The 15595-nt window shown below is 38.7% G+C and overlaps 1 protein-coding gene across 2 annotated transcripts in view; it reads right to left on the reverse strand.

The window, feature by feature from the left end:
- Positions 1 to 14719, reverse strand: part of AP4E1 (adaptor related protein complex 4 subunit epsilon 1) — a 60206-nt gene extending 45487 nt beyond the window's left edge. Inside the window, exons 1-6 of one of the 2 annotated variants that reach the window (XM_044229681.1) lie at positions 14510 to 14719; positions 12208 to 12279; positions 9437 to 9560; positions 5544 to 5617; positions 4544 to 4665; positions 1101 to 1260 (exon numbers count right to left, since the gene is read on the reverse strand). In XM_044229681.1, the coding sequence (XP_044085616.1) occupies positions 1101 to 1260; positions 4544 to 4665; positions 5544 to 5617; positions 9437 to 9560; positions 12208 to 12279; positions 14510 to 14659 (702 nt within the window). In that variant the 5' untranslated portion in view covers positions 14660 to 14719. The remainder of the gene's footprint in view (positions 1 to 1100; positions 1261 to 4543; positions 4666 to 5543; positions 5618 to 9436; positions 9561 to 12207; positions 12280 to 14509) is intronic. The other variant, XM_044229680.1, reaches the window with a different exon arrangement.
- Between the last annotated feature and the right edge of the window lie 876 nt (positions 14720 to 15595).

Consider the following 15595-nt stretch of genomic DNA (forward strand, 5'->3'; position numbering starts at 1 on the left):
TACAGTATTTAAACATACCTGTGTTTCTGAATGAGTGTGCTTTGATTATCTATCTGACTAATCTCTTGAACTGGGGAAATTACATACACATTCCTCAAAGTAAACATCAGCTTCTTCATTGTAGTTTTTAATCTCATTATCAAGGACACCTTTTTGGAAGGGAAATAATAGCTCTTTCAACGTTTAGTAAACATTAGAGGAAAATAAGATTTAACATCAAATATCTATCTTATACCAATCTATTTTGGAGCACAATGCGTAAAAATGAACACAACTTCAATTCTGTCATTGTAAACTGAATTCAATAAATATGCCATTTTGTTTTATAATAGTCATCGAGTCTCTCACATATACATAAAACATATAAAGGTTTTCAGGCAATAGACTGGGGCTGAATTAGTATAAATCTATATCACCATTTAGAAAAGTTTACCATACCATTCAACATTCCTTTAACATCTGACACAGTATCAATGTAAGGAGTCAACACTGTAGTCTATATACCTTGCACAACCCCCACTGGCTCTCCTTATTTCTAGAAGCTCATTATACATCTCATGAAGTTGTATGAAAAAAAGTGACTGCTTCGGGCACCTGGGTGGCTCAGTTGGTTAAGTGTCTGACTTCAGTTCAGGTCACAATCTAGGAGTCCAAGAATCTGGCCCCACACAACAGGCCCCAAGTGGGCTCCGCGCCCAGCGAGGAGTCTACTTCTTCTCCCTCTGTCCCTCCCCCTGCTCGTGCTCTCTCTCTCTCTGATATATAAATTATTTAATTTAAAAGAAAGTCACTGCTTGAAAAACAACAAATATGGATATTTCAATCACCTCCTATAGCTACCATTTTTCCATGTGTCTTTAGTAACTTAAAAAACTTAGTCATTTAAAAAAGAGACTAACTCTGTAATGTGCCTACAACTCATGCTATCAAACAACTTGCAAAAATTACTATTAAAAAGTCAGTAATAAAAACCTGAAATGTTAATTCAGCATTTTACTGAAAAATCTGAGTTTCCTTTTAATTCCATAATTAACATTTTTTTTCATAACTTCCTTTTTCTAATAGCAACTGCTCAGTATCTCCTGAAATTTCCAACTTACCTTAATCATCCTAAAGTATATGTGCAAAGAAGCAGCCATGACCCCAACATCTCTGTCACAAAGTGCTTTCCGAAACTTAATGTGAATATGCTGTACTTGATTAGGAGCAATGAGATAGAATTTATATAATGCCAGAACAGCTTTTCTTCGTATAATCTCCCTAAAGATAAAAAATAAAATCTAAACAAACCATCTGACTTGTCAGGCATTTAGTTGGAAAAGATTGTAGATGAAATGATTCCAAGATAGCAGTTATTACCTTAATCTAAAAAGAAAGAATTACTCATTTTTGTTCATTTCTTTATTCTAATCCACTAAACTATAAAAAGTGGTTATCTCCAGGAGGTAAGAGCTCAAGAGACTAAACACCCATGTTATACATTTCTGTAGTTACATAATTTTTGTTAACAAGCATGCATTTATTATTTTTGAAACCAGAACAAACAAGGAAAATAAACTTTTTTTCATTAACATATAATGTATTATTTGCCCCAGGGGTACAGGTCTGTGAATCATCAGGCTTACACATTTCACAGCACTCACCATAACTCATATCCTCCCCAATATGAATAAACTCTTTAATTCCCTAATTCTATTTTTGAAAGCCCTCTCTCTAGAAATTAGGAAAGAATCAACAATTCTAACTTAAAAAGGTAGTTCTGTCTACTAATAAACAGTCTCTTTATTAATATTGGAAATCTCATTAATATTTTACCTTCTATTATTTCTTTTTTTGTACCATGGGCAAGCATATTCCAAATACTTTAGGGAGGCAGGGCAATAGAAAGGGAGACTCACATTAAAAGATGTTACTCTTCCCCTTGCCCAACTCATGTTTCAAAAATGTCATTACAGGGCACCTGGGTGGCTCAGTGGATTAAGCCACTGCCTTCGGCTCAGGTCATGATCTCAGGGTCCTGGGATCGAGTCCCGCATCAGGCTCTCTGCTCAGCAGGGAGCCTGCTTCCTCCTCTCTCTCTCTGCCTGCCTCTCTGCCTACTTGTGATCTCTCTCTGACAAATAAATAAATAAAATCTTTAAAAAAAAAATGTCATTACAATGAAGAGGAAAGTAGGAACACCTGGGGGGTGTCTCAGTGGGTTGAGTGTCTGCCTTCAGCTTAGGTCATGATCTTGGGGTCCTGGAATGAAGCCCCAGATTGGGCTCCCTGCTCAGTGGGAGCCTATCCCCCCCACCCTCTTCCTGCTCTTCCTTATACTCTCTTTCTCAAATAAGTAAAACCTTAAAAAAAAATGAAAAGGAAAGTACACACTAATCCTACACTTAATTTTTAACAGATAATGTCTAGCACACAAGAAGCAAAATGGGAAGTTGCTATCCTATGTTCTATTGTAATTTCCAAGGAAGTATACCCTTGTTATGCTCACCCATGCCTCCTTCTAAATATAGCATATTTGCGGGGCACCTGGGTGGCTCAGTGGGTTAAGCCTCTGCCTTCGGCTCAGGTCATGATCTCAGGGTCCTGGGATCGAGTCCCGCATCTGGCTCTCTGCTCAGCAGGGAGCCTCTCTCCCTCTCTCCTTCTCTCTCTGTCTACTATGATCTCTCTCTGTCAAATAAATAAATAAAATCTTTTTAAAAAAAATATATATATAGCATATTTGCAGGCTATGCTGGCAGTGCTCATAACAGCAACAAGTGTCACAAAAGTGAAGTATTTACTTTTAGGGTTCCTTAATAAGTATTTCTGTTACCTAAAATCATAGAATCTCAAAATTGAGATTATTCAATGCAATCCAATATGTTCCACTCAAAAATATCTTTTAGAATATTCCTAACAAATGTCAAATTTAGTTTCTTTTAATTTCCATTAACAAGCAACTCACTACCTTCCTAGGCAAACTATGCCAGGACGGAAAATTCTTTTTCCAGAGAAAGCAAAAGCAGATTAACAACAGATTTGCCCTTAATATTATTAATATTATGGTGCCTATAAACTACATCTCAGTATATGTATTGCTATTAAGGGTTAACAAATATCAGTTCTGAGAAAGAATAGATAAACAAGATGATGAAATGCAAACACTCAACAGGCTCAGGAATCTGCAGGCCTGGCCCTTTGTGGTGGTACTAACAAAAGACACCAGGAGACCTGGATTGAGGCCATAGGTCTGGCATGGTGAAATTCAAAAGTCAAGGCCAACCATCATCTTTGTGACATCCACTGGCCTACCTATAGCTCTGACCCATGTTCTTCTGCATGGAGTTAGGTATAGCCATAATGGCAGAAGCAGAGTTTCAAAAAGTCTAATTGGTGAAATACAGGAGAGGCCAGGATTTGAAATTAGAGTACATGAGAAGCAATAAGGAAAAATTTCAGTTCTCAGAAGGATTTCAAACAAAGGCTAGGTATTTAATTATCACAAAACAGTGGGGATAAGAGAAATTTACATAAAAATAATGCTCTGCTATGATCAGATCAACCAGTAATTATCTAAGAAAAACTGTATTCTATTTCCGGTAATTAATTGTCTATAGCCATCATTTGTTCTGAACACACATCTGACATAAATAAAACGTTAACAAAAAATATTAAGAATGTACGTATAACTAAAATATTGTAATCACCAAAAAAAAAAAAGGAAAAAGTGATTGCAAACTTTTTCCTAGCTCTAAAGGTTATGAAGTTACGGAACTTTGTCAAGAAGAGAACAAAAATGAAATAACAAAACAAAAAGGGGCGCCTGGGTGGCTCAGTCAGTTAAGCATCTGCCTGCGGCTCAGGTCATGATCCTAGAGTGCCAGGATCGAGTCCCACATCAGGATCCCCGCTCATCAGACAGCCTGCTTTTCCCTCTCCCTGCTTGTGCTCTCTTGCTCTCACTCTCACTCTCTCTTAGATAAATAAAATCTTTAAAAAAAATAATAACTTGTGAAAAAGTAAGTCAAACTGATAAGGACAGTTAAGGAATCTTATAAGATAGGATTAGCAAAATACTATAAGTTAAGGTTTATCTGGATACATTCTGCTATAAAATAGAATTTGAACACTACAATTTTTCTATGAAAGCAACCTCAACACACTGAAGGTCTGCATTCATAGCACTTGAACCACTACCAGATTTTTTCCATTATGTCACTTTATCCTCAAAACAACTCTGTGAAAATTAACATGCTTCAACCAACCCCATATAGCCAAAGGAAAAAGAGGACCACTGCTGATTAGTGGTAGAACTGGGAGAAAAGCCATGGATTCCTGACACTAAACCTCACTGCCTCTCAGTTTAAATTTAGAAAGCTACCTGGCATTTTCTCAAACCCACATAAAATGAAGGACAATGCTATTAGGGATTTTTGCATTTTATCTGGCAATCAAAGGATATCTTCCACCCTGACAGCATTAAGTTATAATAAAATTTATAGTATAAATTTTTGTTTTGAAATATATAGTATAGAAAGGTACCCCAAAATAATTTACTTACTTAGAATGCTGAAGTTTATCTTCAATTAATGGAAGAACAGCTGGAATCATTTCTCGAGGGAAAATCTGGCTGACGATAGTAAGAGCCATACATACTTCTACCAGGTTAGTGCTCTGCAAGTCCTGATGTAATGATTAAGCAAACAAAACATTCAGTGCAAATATTGAAATTTAGGGTTAGTGAGTTCAACATTGCAATGGTCCTACATGTATATAGCTTTCTACTAACTTTATAATTAATTTGTACATTCAGAACAGATCCTAGAGAAAAAGACAACAGCCAGAAAAGTGCATCTGACTAAAAGTCTAGAGATTTGTGGGGCGCCTAGGTGGCTCAGTGGGTTAAGCCTCTGCCTTCGGCTCAGATCATGATATCAGGGTCCTGGGATCGAGCCCTGCATCGGGCTCTCTGCTCAGCCAGGAGCCTGCTTCCTCCACTCTCTCTCTCTGCCTGCCTGTCTGCCTACTTGTGATCTCTGTCTAATTAAATAAAGTCTTTAAAAAAATAAAAATAAAAACAGTAAGTCTAGAGATTTGCTTTCAAATGAAACCATAATAACAGCAGTAGAAGAATGTTTCACTTAACCCCTACAACTGGGTTAAGGTCTACTATTAGCCTCATTTTACAAACTCAGAAACTGATCTAAAAGAGGGGTGCCTAGGTGGCTCAGTGGGTTAAACCACCTGCCTTGGGCTCAGGTCATGATCTCAGGGTCCTGGGATTGAGCCCTGCATCAGGCTCTCTGCTCAGCAGGGAGCCTGCTTCCCCCTCACTCTCTGCCTGCCTCTCTGCCTACTTGTGAACTCTGTCTGTCAAATAAATAAATAAAATCTTATAAAAATAAATTAATAATTAAATTTTTAAAATAAAGATCTTTCTAAGCCCATTCTGTAAGCCTGGCTTCTTCTAAAAATATCTAATTCAATATGATTGAGATAAAATGTCAGATACCTGGAAAACTAATTTAAGACTTCATATTTACCAACATATAATACAGTACCTTTACAACTGTATTCACAAGGAGAAGCAGCAGTTCATGATTTTCATGTAGGAATAAAGAAACAGCCAAATAACCTATAAAATTTGAGGGGGAAAGTCTCATTATTACCTTATAAAAATGAACTTTTCCCAAGAAATTAAACAAAGCAATAATATATTAAAAAATTTAAGTGTCAAAAATAACAGCTACAGGTTAACTATAAAGACAGATTGCAAAATATGAGGTTCAAAAACTTCAGGAAGATTTCAGATGTTCTTTATCCTGAAGTCTTTCATAATTAAGAATCACAGGATATACCTGAAACAGAAAAGAGGTTCTCTGTACTAACTTGAAGTCCTATAAATGATGTAAGAAATACATCTTCTATCTTCTGTGCATATCTCTACACAACCAATCAAAATATTTTCTATCTTGCAATCAAACATACGACTGTTGAAAAACTAAAAGCTACTGTAGTTACTAGGGAGTTACTGGCTATTTGTTATTATTGAATGAGCCACCCACTACCATCGCATATGATGTAAATCATATATTAAGCCATAAACAATACCTTATTTTCTCAATATGAAGATACACTATTGAAGGAATAACAGTTGTAGAGGAAAGAAACACTGTCTAGCACATTAAATGGAATCATTGATTTAAGTAAGCATTTTTATTTCAATATTAAAAAGGACATCTTACGATTGAGGACATAAATTAATGTCCATGCATGTACATGGACTCTAGATACTCCATGTCACTTTCTTGTCATCCTTCATACTGATAAACATTTGTTAGACAGTTACTATGGATCAGTATATTACAAGCCTCACCTCATTCAATCCTTACCACTCTATGAAGTCTTATTATCCCCCAAAAGAATATGAGGCCCATAAAGGGTAACTGCACAAAGTCTATGGCTAGTACATGGTGGAGCCAGCACTCAAACCCAGTCAGTAGGAGTTAACTTGTGTTTTAATCCCTATGCTGTCCTGTCTCTCCACACAGTCTACACTGAGGTCCTATTCCCTGACTTCCATCCTCACTGTTTTCCATTCTTCTCAATTCCTTCAGTCCTCTCATTAGGGAGTCTAACTGTCCTCACCATTATCCACACACTGTGTGTGTGTCTGCTGGGAATCATGGGAAAGCTGTTAGAAACCACCTATTCTCACAACCAAGAAGTAGCACCATGACAAAGAAAAAAGACTATAACCAGGGGCAAAAAAGAGATGAGAAAAACCTTAGGGAGCATTTAAAGAGATTAGGTCTTACAGAATGCTGAGAACTCATGTGATCAGCCAAGATATCACCCACACCCAAGTCACCAATATCAAGGTATGAGAAGATGAACAAATTCAAAGACCATCTCAAGAAAACCTTAATTTTATCTGTTACAAAGAATATCCTTAACTATTTTGACTCTCAGGAAATAGGGGAGAGAATATTTGGTGACTCAAAAGATGAAAAGTTTCCAGAAGAGAAGAACAATGACTGTGATTATGGAATATGTTTGATATAAAAGTGTAACATAGAATAAGAATACAAGCTTTGACTCATACATACTTGGATTTACATTCAGGATCCACCCTTTATTACCTATATGACCTTAGACAAGTAACTTAACCTTTCTAAGCCTCAGTTTTGTCCTATCTCCCAAGATAAAGCACCTAACATCATGTCTGATTTAATGTACCAAAATGTATTTTATTCAATTATATTTCTAAAAAAAAAATAAGAAGGTGTCTCCATCAGAGAAAGCAACAAAACTAGTCTTATACATCTCAGGGAAGCTGAAGAGGCAATAGCACCAGAGTGAAGACATATAGAAGGTTTAAATGCTATCTTAGGGGTGCCTGGGTGGCTCAGTTGGTTAAGCAATGCCTTCAGCTTAGGTCATGATCTGGGAGTTAAAGGATGGAGACTCACATTGTGCTCCCAGCTCCACAGGGAGTCTGCTTCTCCCTCTGACATTCTCCCTCTAATGCTCGCCCTCACTGTCTCTCTCAAATAAATAAAAACTTTTAAACAAATAAATAAAGTTATCTTAAAAAAAATTTCTACTCATTAGCACACATAAAAAATGTCAATACCTATAGATAAATGTCTTTCCACATGGCAATAAAATATTTCCCTAAGACCATAAACCTCAATAAAAATGACTCTGAGGTCTCTGTTAAAATAAGTTTTCATAATTATGCATAACACCTGTACAAGCTTATTCACTGCAACATTATTTACAAGAGCAAAAAATAAAAAATATCCTATATATCTACCCACAGAGACCTGATGGAAAAAACTATAGCCTATCCATCCATCCAATGAAAATGATGCAACTGTATAAAAGTATGAAGATTTCAAAACAAGGTGTAGAATAATATAGATAGCCATGTTATCTTTCACATAAGGGAAAGTGTTTGAGTATACCAGTGCATTTGCTTGTTTTACAAAAAGAAACAATGGAAAGATTAATCAGAAACTAATGAAAATGTTACCTATAGTTGTTAAGGAACAAACTGGGTAAGAGAGGTCAGAGATAAAAGTCAGACTTCTTTGATTATACCTTTTTATTTATTTTTTTTTAAAGATTTTATTTATTTATTTGAGAGAGAGACAATGAGAAAGAGCATGAGCGAGGAGAAGGTCAGAGAGTGAAGCAGACTCCCCATGGAGCTGGGAGCCTGATGTGGGACTCGATCCCGGGACTCCAGGATCACGCCCTGAGCCGAAGGCAGTCGCCCAACCAACTGCGCCACCCAGGCGTCCCTGATTATACCTTTTTATAAGGTCCTAACTTTTGAACAATTTTTAAAATACAATTAAGTAGAAAATGAAAAAAATTGTATGACCATCTAAGAAGCACAACATAGCAACAGCTATACAAAATCACAGCACCAAGCATTTCATATTGACTGCCTATTGTTTTCAAAATTTCCCTGCCTTTAGGGATCTTAGAATTAGTTTGAGAGCTAAAAACATTAATAAAACATTAATACATGAAAAGGCGACATCATAAGATAACAGATGGTAAAAGCCACCCAGGTGATTACAAGAGAGTAAAACTTGATTTGGAATACAACGAGGGACAGACAGCATGCCAGAAGACATTCCCCTTGGAGGGAAGAATACAACAAATCTCAAAGAGTGGAGTGAGTTTCAATAAATAGAATACTGGGTGCACCTGGTCGTAGAATCTTCCCCAAAATCTCTCTCTCCTCCACCCCATCATCTGACAGAGGTGAATATAATTTGTGAAGAACGCTGGTCCTTGAAAACATGACACTATCAACTGTTTTGAATAAAGAACATTTTGTACTCCTATAATACTCTCACGTGTTTCCTTCTTGGATTCTGATACACAGCTGAACCTACATGAGCAAAAGATTTAAGCCCTTATTTAAAAGAATATTTCCTAATAGCCCTAATATTAAAAAGACAAAACTTTTTAAGAGATACCTCTAATCCTCACAGCTAACATTTATGAAACTAAGAAGAGTATATTTTAAATTATTCAAGTCAATTTCAGTTTTTATTCTATAAGGAAACTTTTTTGATCATTGAATTGATGAGGTCAGGCAGAATTTAAAAACAGCTTTGCTGAGATATAATTTACACACAAGAAAATGCACTCATTTTTAAGTGTATGCCTTAATGAGCTTTGACAAATACAGATAGTCATCCAACAATCACAAAAATAGGTAATTTTTAATCTCCATAACCACATAATGCTATGGATCAGTAAGAGTAATTTCACTTACAGATTTGAGTTTTTGAAGTGTTCTCTTTTAAAGCTTTGGAAATTACAAGGCATTTTTCTAAAAACACCCTATATACTCACCATCATTGATTTTACCTAGTTCCTGGCACTTTAAGTGCAACATTAAGTACAAAAACCTTACACACATACATACCTACTCTTTTTTCTAAAAGGTTTCCTTGTTGTGCCAACTTGATTGCATGTATGTAGCCAAAGGAAGCATCATATCCAAGCATTTCACAATATATAAGTCTCACCATACATTCCTTCATCATTTTCTGTAAAACAAAATATCCAGTAACTGAATAAATAAATAGAATACTTTGATTTTAAGTCTTAAATTATGTTGCATTTCACAGGGAGATCTCTTAATCCTGGCACTGAAGAAATAAAATATATACATATTATAAATTCATAATCTGAAGTCAAACTTTATAAATAGAAGTTGCTCCAAAACTTAGCTTACCAACAGTTTAAGTAAAAATTATTTTAACATTTTATTAGTGGCAACATTATAAAATGAATCAACCATAGCTTTTTCTTTTTTTATTTTGAAGACTTATTTATTTATTTGAGAGAGCACACACGTGCACAAGCAGGATGAGTGGCAGAGGGAGAGGGAGCAAGAGACTTTTTTTTTTTAATAATTTTTTAAGGATTATTTATTTATTTATTTATTTGACAGAGAGAGATCACAAGCAGGCAGAGAAGCAGGCAGAGAGAGATGGGGAGCAGGCTCCCTGCTGAGCAGAGAGCCCGAAGAAGGGCTCAATCCCAGGACCCTGAGATCATGACCTGAGCCAAAGGCAGACACTTAACCGCTGAGCCACCCAGGCACCCCGCGAGCAAGAGACTCTTAAGCAAGCTCTACACTCAGCACGGAGTCCGACACCAGGCTTGATCTCACAACCCCCAGATCATGACTGAACCAAAAACAAAAGTTGGACACTCAACTGATTGAGCCATCCAGGCACCCGAACTATAGTTCTTCCTAATTCTAGGTGTCCCTGTGGTTATAATATGAGACACATGATCTTCAGGCAAAATTTCACCCATGGTATTATGACTTGGCTTCTAGATTGGAGCACATAATTTTAATATTCTTTGCTAAATGAAAAATTCCATAAAATTCCCATAAGTTAGTAATAATTTGTAAAGAAAATGTTTACATTTAAAAACCAAACTACACCCAGACTTTCTTCAGAATTATTTTACTGTACATAATATTCAATAGTTTGTTTTACTGGCATTCTTTTTAAATAACTCTCAGTTATTAGGAACAGAAGGCATGATATCATTAATGCTATAGCTATTCCAACATTTAATTTTTTAACTGGGTCTTTCAGTATTTCTAACAGAAGCTAATAAGTTGTTTTAGGAGATTCCATAATTTGTTTTATTAGTATAATAATATTTGCATTTTCAACATTTATAGCAAATTTTAATCATAAATTAAAAATATAAATAAAACGTGCTTTAATATAAGGCCACAGCCCATTTTAATATCTAAAAATTAACTAGGTCATGGGGCGCCTGGGTGGCTCAGTGGGTTAAAGCCTCTGCCTTCAGCTCAGGTCATGATCCCAGGGTCCTGGGATCGAGTCCCGCATCGGGCTCTCTGCTCAGCAGGGAACCTGCTTCCTCTCTCTCTCTCTGCCTGCCTCTCTGCCTACTTGTGATCTCTCTCTGTCAAATAAATAAATGAAATCTTTAAAAAAAATGGAAATCAAACAAAGTAAAAGGAAAGAAACCATTTCTGCTTAACATTGAGAGACTATGGACTCTGAAAAACAGTCTGAGGGGTTTGAAGTGGCGGGGGGGTGGGAGGTTGGGGTACCAGGTGGTGGGTATTATAGAGGGCACAGCTTGCATGGAGCACTGGGTGTGGTGAAAAAATAATGAATACTGTTTTTCTGAAAATAAATAAATTGGAAAAAAAAAAAACATTTCTATCAAGTATCACGAATAAATACACAATGATTTTACACACATATACCTAACTATACACATACATATACATATATACACAACATAAATATATCAGATTAACTATGCTTTGAGGTTCATTTTTCCAAATATTACTATGATCATAAAAGGAAATATATACATTCTCTTAAGCTATAAAAATGTTATTCATGTACATGATCGTGTGTTCATGCAAAATACTCACCCTAATATTCTTATTAGAAGAGGGAGAATACTCACTAAATATTTGCTGAATAATGTTGCTTGGCAAAATCTCATTATATGAAACCACATGAAAATTGAAAGGAAAAAAAAACCTTAGATCTTAATGAAACTATGTAGGGACAGTGGCCTGCACAGTGGCTACTCATTAAATAGCTGCTAAAAAGGCTTTTTGAGAAATCAAGTTATATGACTCAAGTTCTAAAATAACTGGAACTTGATTTCACTGTTGTGCAATACAGTGTTTTACAGCAAGAAAACCATTTTCTACCTCATTCACCTATATTCCAAGAGGTAGAATAGCAAAATGAGAGATCTGTAATATACCAATTCAGGACTGAAAATATTACTTTAAATAAATGATATAGCATAACATTTTCCCAGTACACAACATTAAAACAATAAGATCAGCACTGGGGTCCCATGAGTATTGCCACATTTATGTAATTATCATCATGCTGGCACTGAATTGGCATCAGTCAAGCAAGCCTTGCTCTAGTGCAGCCAGTAAATAATAAAAAGCTAACTAACAATGCTAAAATTAACAACTGTATGCCTGTAAACAAAACAAAACAAAACAAAAAAGCTTAAGCTCGTGTCTGACCTGCGACCATCCATAACTAATTCTGACTATGATAAATTAGATTTTAGCAACTGATCAATTAGAAGCCACTACAGACTCCATAGTGGACCTGATTTCAAATATTAAATGTGCTGGCACTGACTATGCAAACTCACCAGTGTTGTTGTAGGAGCAGAAACAGTTGCTTTCAGACTACTCAGTTCCTGCTGGATTAGTTTCTCTTCCTCCTAAAAAAATGAAAGTATTTAAATGCACGAATAATGGTCTTTTCAAACTGTAGCAGTAGTTCTTAAAAGGAAAAATATAATTTATAATGCTTTCAACAAAAAGTAAACGTTATTTTAAAGGACAGTTATAAAAATTACATGCTTAAGATTAGCCTAAAAGCGTTTCTCCAAACCCTCCCAATCATTCCTGTAAAGAATAATCCACCGTTCCTTTTTCCTTCACTTAACTATTGTCCTCTCAAGGAAAGATTAGCAGAAAACGTTTTGTTTTGTTTCCTTTATTTTGAATTCAAGGTGGAGAGAAAGAAGAAATTTTTCATGTACTGGTCCAGGATAAGGGTCTCACACTTTCCCTTTAAGAATAAAAAGTCCTGGGGCACCCCGGCTGGCTCAGTTAGTGGAGCATCCAACTCTTCATCTTGGGGTTCTGAGTTTGAGCCCCACAATAGGTACAGAGATAACTTAAGAATTTAAAAAATCTTAGTAAGTAAAGTAAAAAGTCTTCATAGAATAGAGAAATAGGATATGAAGGAAGAAACAGAAATAGGTCTTTTTCCCTTTAAGCTATACTCTTCCCTCTTTTCTCACTATTCCTCACATCCTTTCCCTCAAGTCCCATCTCTCTCTCTCTCATATACACAACAAGTACATCAATGTGATCACTTCTGCTGCCTCCATTGTATTTCATCTCCTTAGCACACTTGAATATTGGCCCCATTTTAAATTACACATTAAATTACACATTTAAATTATCATTAAATTACACATTCAATCAGCAGATGTCCAGTAGGTAGCTTACTCAAGTACTGCTCCTGAGGTACTGCCACATTTAGATACCTATGTACAGTTCCAAACTACAATTTAAGACCAAAAATATTTTTTTAAATTTCACTCAGAATCTCACAGAAATGAGCAAAGGACAAAATATTAAGACAAACAATATTATGTCCATAAGTAATGATTTCTGAATGTGAAGGAGAAATACAGCATCCAGTAGAGCATCATCTTATTTCAACTTAAAAAGAATGTTTTAGGGGCGCCTGGGTGGCTCAGTGGGTTAAAGCCTCTGCCTTCAGCTTGGGTCATGATTCCAGGGTCCTGGGATTGAGTCTGCTCAGCAGGGAGTCTGCTTCTACTTCTCTCTATCTCCCTGCCTCTCTGCCTACTTGTGATCTCCCTCTGTCAAATAAATAAATAAAATCTTTAAAAAAATGTTTTATAAATCATTGTATATTGCTTATACCTGTCTTAAGTCCAAGATGAAGGACCAATTCCTTGGGGAAAAGAAAATTTGGTTCACTCTTTTTCCTCCATGCCTAACACATAATAACCTCCTTCATAAATTAACTTTTGAACAAATTATGACATAACAAAATAATCATTTTTTTTAAGATTTTATTTATTTGAGAGAGAATGAGTGAGAGAGAGCATGAGAGAGGAGAAGGTCGGAGGGAGAAGCAGACTCCCCAAGGAGCCGGGAGCCCGAGGGGCTCCGGGATCATGACCTGAGCTGAAGGCAGTCGCTCAACCAACTGAGCCACCCAGGCGCCCCATAACAAAATAATCTTATAGGTTGTTGAATCTTGGTTCAACTACCAAAGTCTGTGGAAACTTAATACCTTCTATTCTAACTAGTCATTTTCAAAGCCCATCTGAGGCTGAGACAACAAACTTTTTATCTGGGGAGAATTAACGCTTTTTCTTTGTCTCCCCCCCGCCCCCGCCAGGTTGTCACAACCTAAGAACCTCAAGCTCCTCAAAGACGTTGAACAACAGGTTCAGATGGCAGGCTCTGTTCCGGTGTGTGAAAGAACTGGTGAGAGAGAACCTGTACAGAAACTTTGTAGAAGGTAAGCAATGCTGACACTTCCACGGCACTAGGTATTTTCACTCGCTCGATGGCTCATCTAATCCTCGAAACAACCTATGGAGTATGTTTTGGTACTTTTCCACTTCAACGTCCAGAAATACACAGAGACTCAAGGATTAGACAGACCAGCCGCAGATGATAATGACTCAGTGTCACGGCCAACTGTGGAAATTCGGCCTCCTATCTGTCAGTCCGGGAAGGAAAGTGACGCTTCCAGACAGACGCGGGGACGCACTGACACACACGGAGTCCCTGAACCCCGCGGGAGGGCCGGCCCCGAGGCTCGCCGCCGGACTCGGGCCTCCCAGCGCTGGGGCCTTTCGCCGGCGCCCCTGACCTCCAGGTCCGGCGAGCACTTACGTGCTTGGAAGTCAGCGCGGTGATGCCGCGGACGAGGCCGCCCAGCCGCGAAGAGAAAGACGCCTTGACGCCCGCCGGCCCGCCAACCGACTGGTTCTGCAAAAAGAGTCCCGGCAGCGCCGTCAGCGTCTTCTCCACTATGTCGCTCATCGCCGCCGCCGCCGCCACCGCCCGCGATCCGGTCGCCGCCCGGCTTCATGCCCGGCCCCTGCCTAGCCGCCGGCCCGGCCTCCGTAGACACTTCCTGTTTGTTTGAAGAAGAAATCTTTATTCGCGTCCGGCGTGGACAAGGACAGTGTCGTTCTCAAGAGAGGCCGCCGGAGGGCGTGAGAGGCCGCGCAGGGAAGAGGCTACCCCAGCTGGCGCGCGGAGGTTGACTTCGTAGGGAGGAATTGAGAGGGACCTGATGGTCCGGTTTCGATGGCAACTCCGGGGTTTCCCTTTCCTTTTAGCAGCCTCCGCGCCGCGCGAGACCGTATCTGGAGGCGCATGTTCCTGGCCCCATTAGGCCTAGTTCCCAGGCTGCGGGACTGCGGGCCCTCCGCCCACCTTCCTCCCCCACAGCCCGAGGGCGGCGGCCCCGGCCCTGAGGGAGCTGGGGACGCTGCCGAAGGAGAGCGCGCTGTCCTGCGGCTTCCTCACGCAGGGGTGTCGCAACCACTGCCGCTTCCTAACCGCCCCTGTTCTCCGGGAATTGGGGACGCAGTCAGGAAAGGGTGGGAAGTGGTCGCGAAGCCCTCCCCACCCCCACACCCTGGCCGACTCTTGCTCTGCGGCGGCGGTTTCGAGGTCACGCTCCCGAAGCAGCCCACCCGGCCCGGCAGACGAGGGTGGGTGTTGTGCCCTACCCGCTCCCAGAGCGCCTTTCTTTCTCCCTTCAGAGCTGATCACAGTGACCCCTGCGTAAATACCTCATCTCCCTGCGGAGGGGATAGTTTACCGGTTGCCGGTACCCCAGCTTCCACCTAGAACAGAATCTGGTACAGTGGTTCTCAGAATGCGGTCTGGTGACTTCTGAGGCTCTCTGCGACCCTTCCAGCGGATCCACGAAGTCCAAACTCGATGCCCAATACTAAAATGTTTGCT

This window comes from Neovison vison, chromosome 13, assembly GCF_020171115.1.
Source record: "Neovison vison isolate M4711 chromosome 13, ASM_NN_V1, whole genome shotgun sequence".
In the NCBI taxonomy this organism is placed as follows: Eukaryota; Metazoa; Chordata; class Mammalia; order Carnivora; family Mustelidae; genus Neogale; species Neogale vison.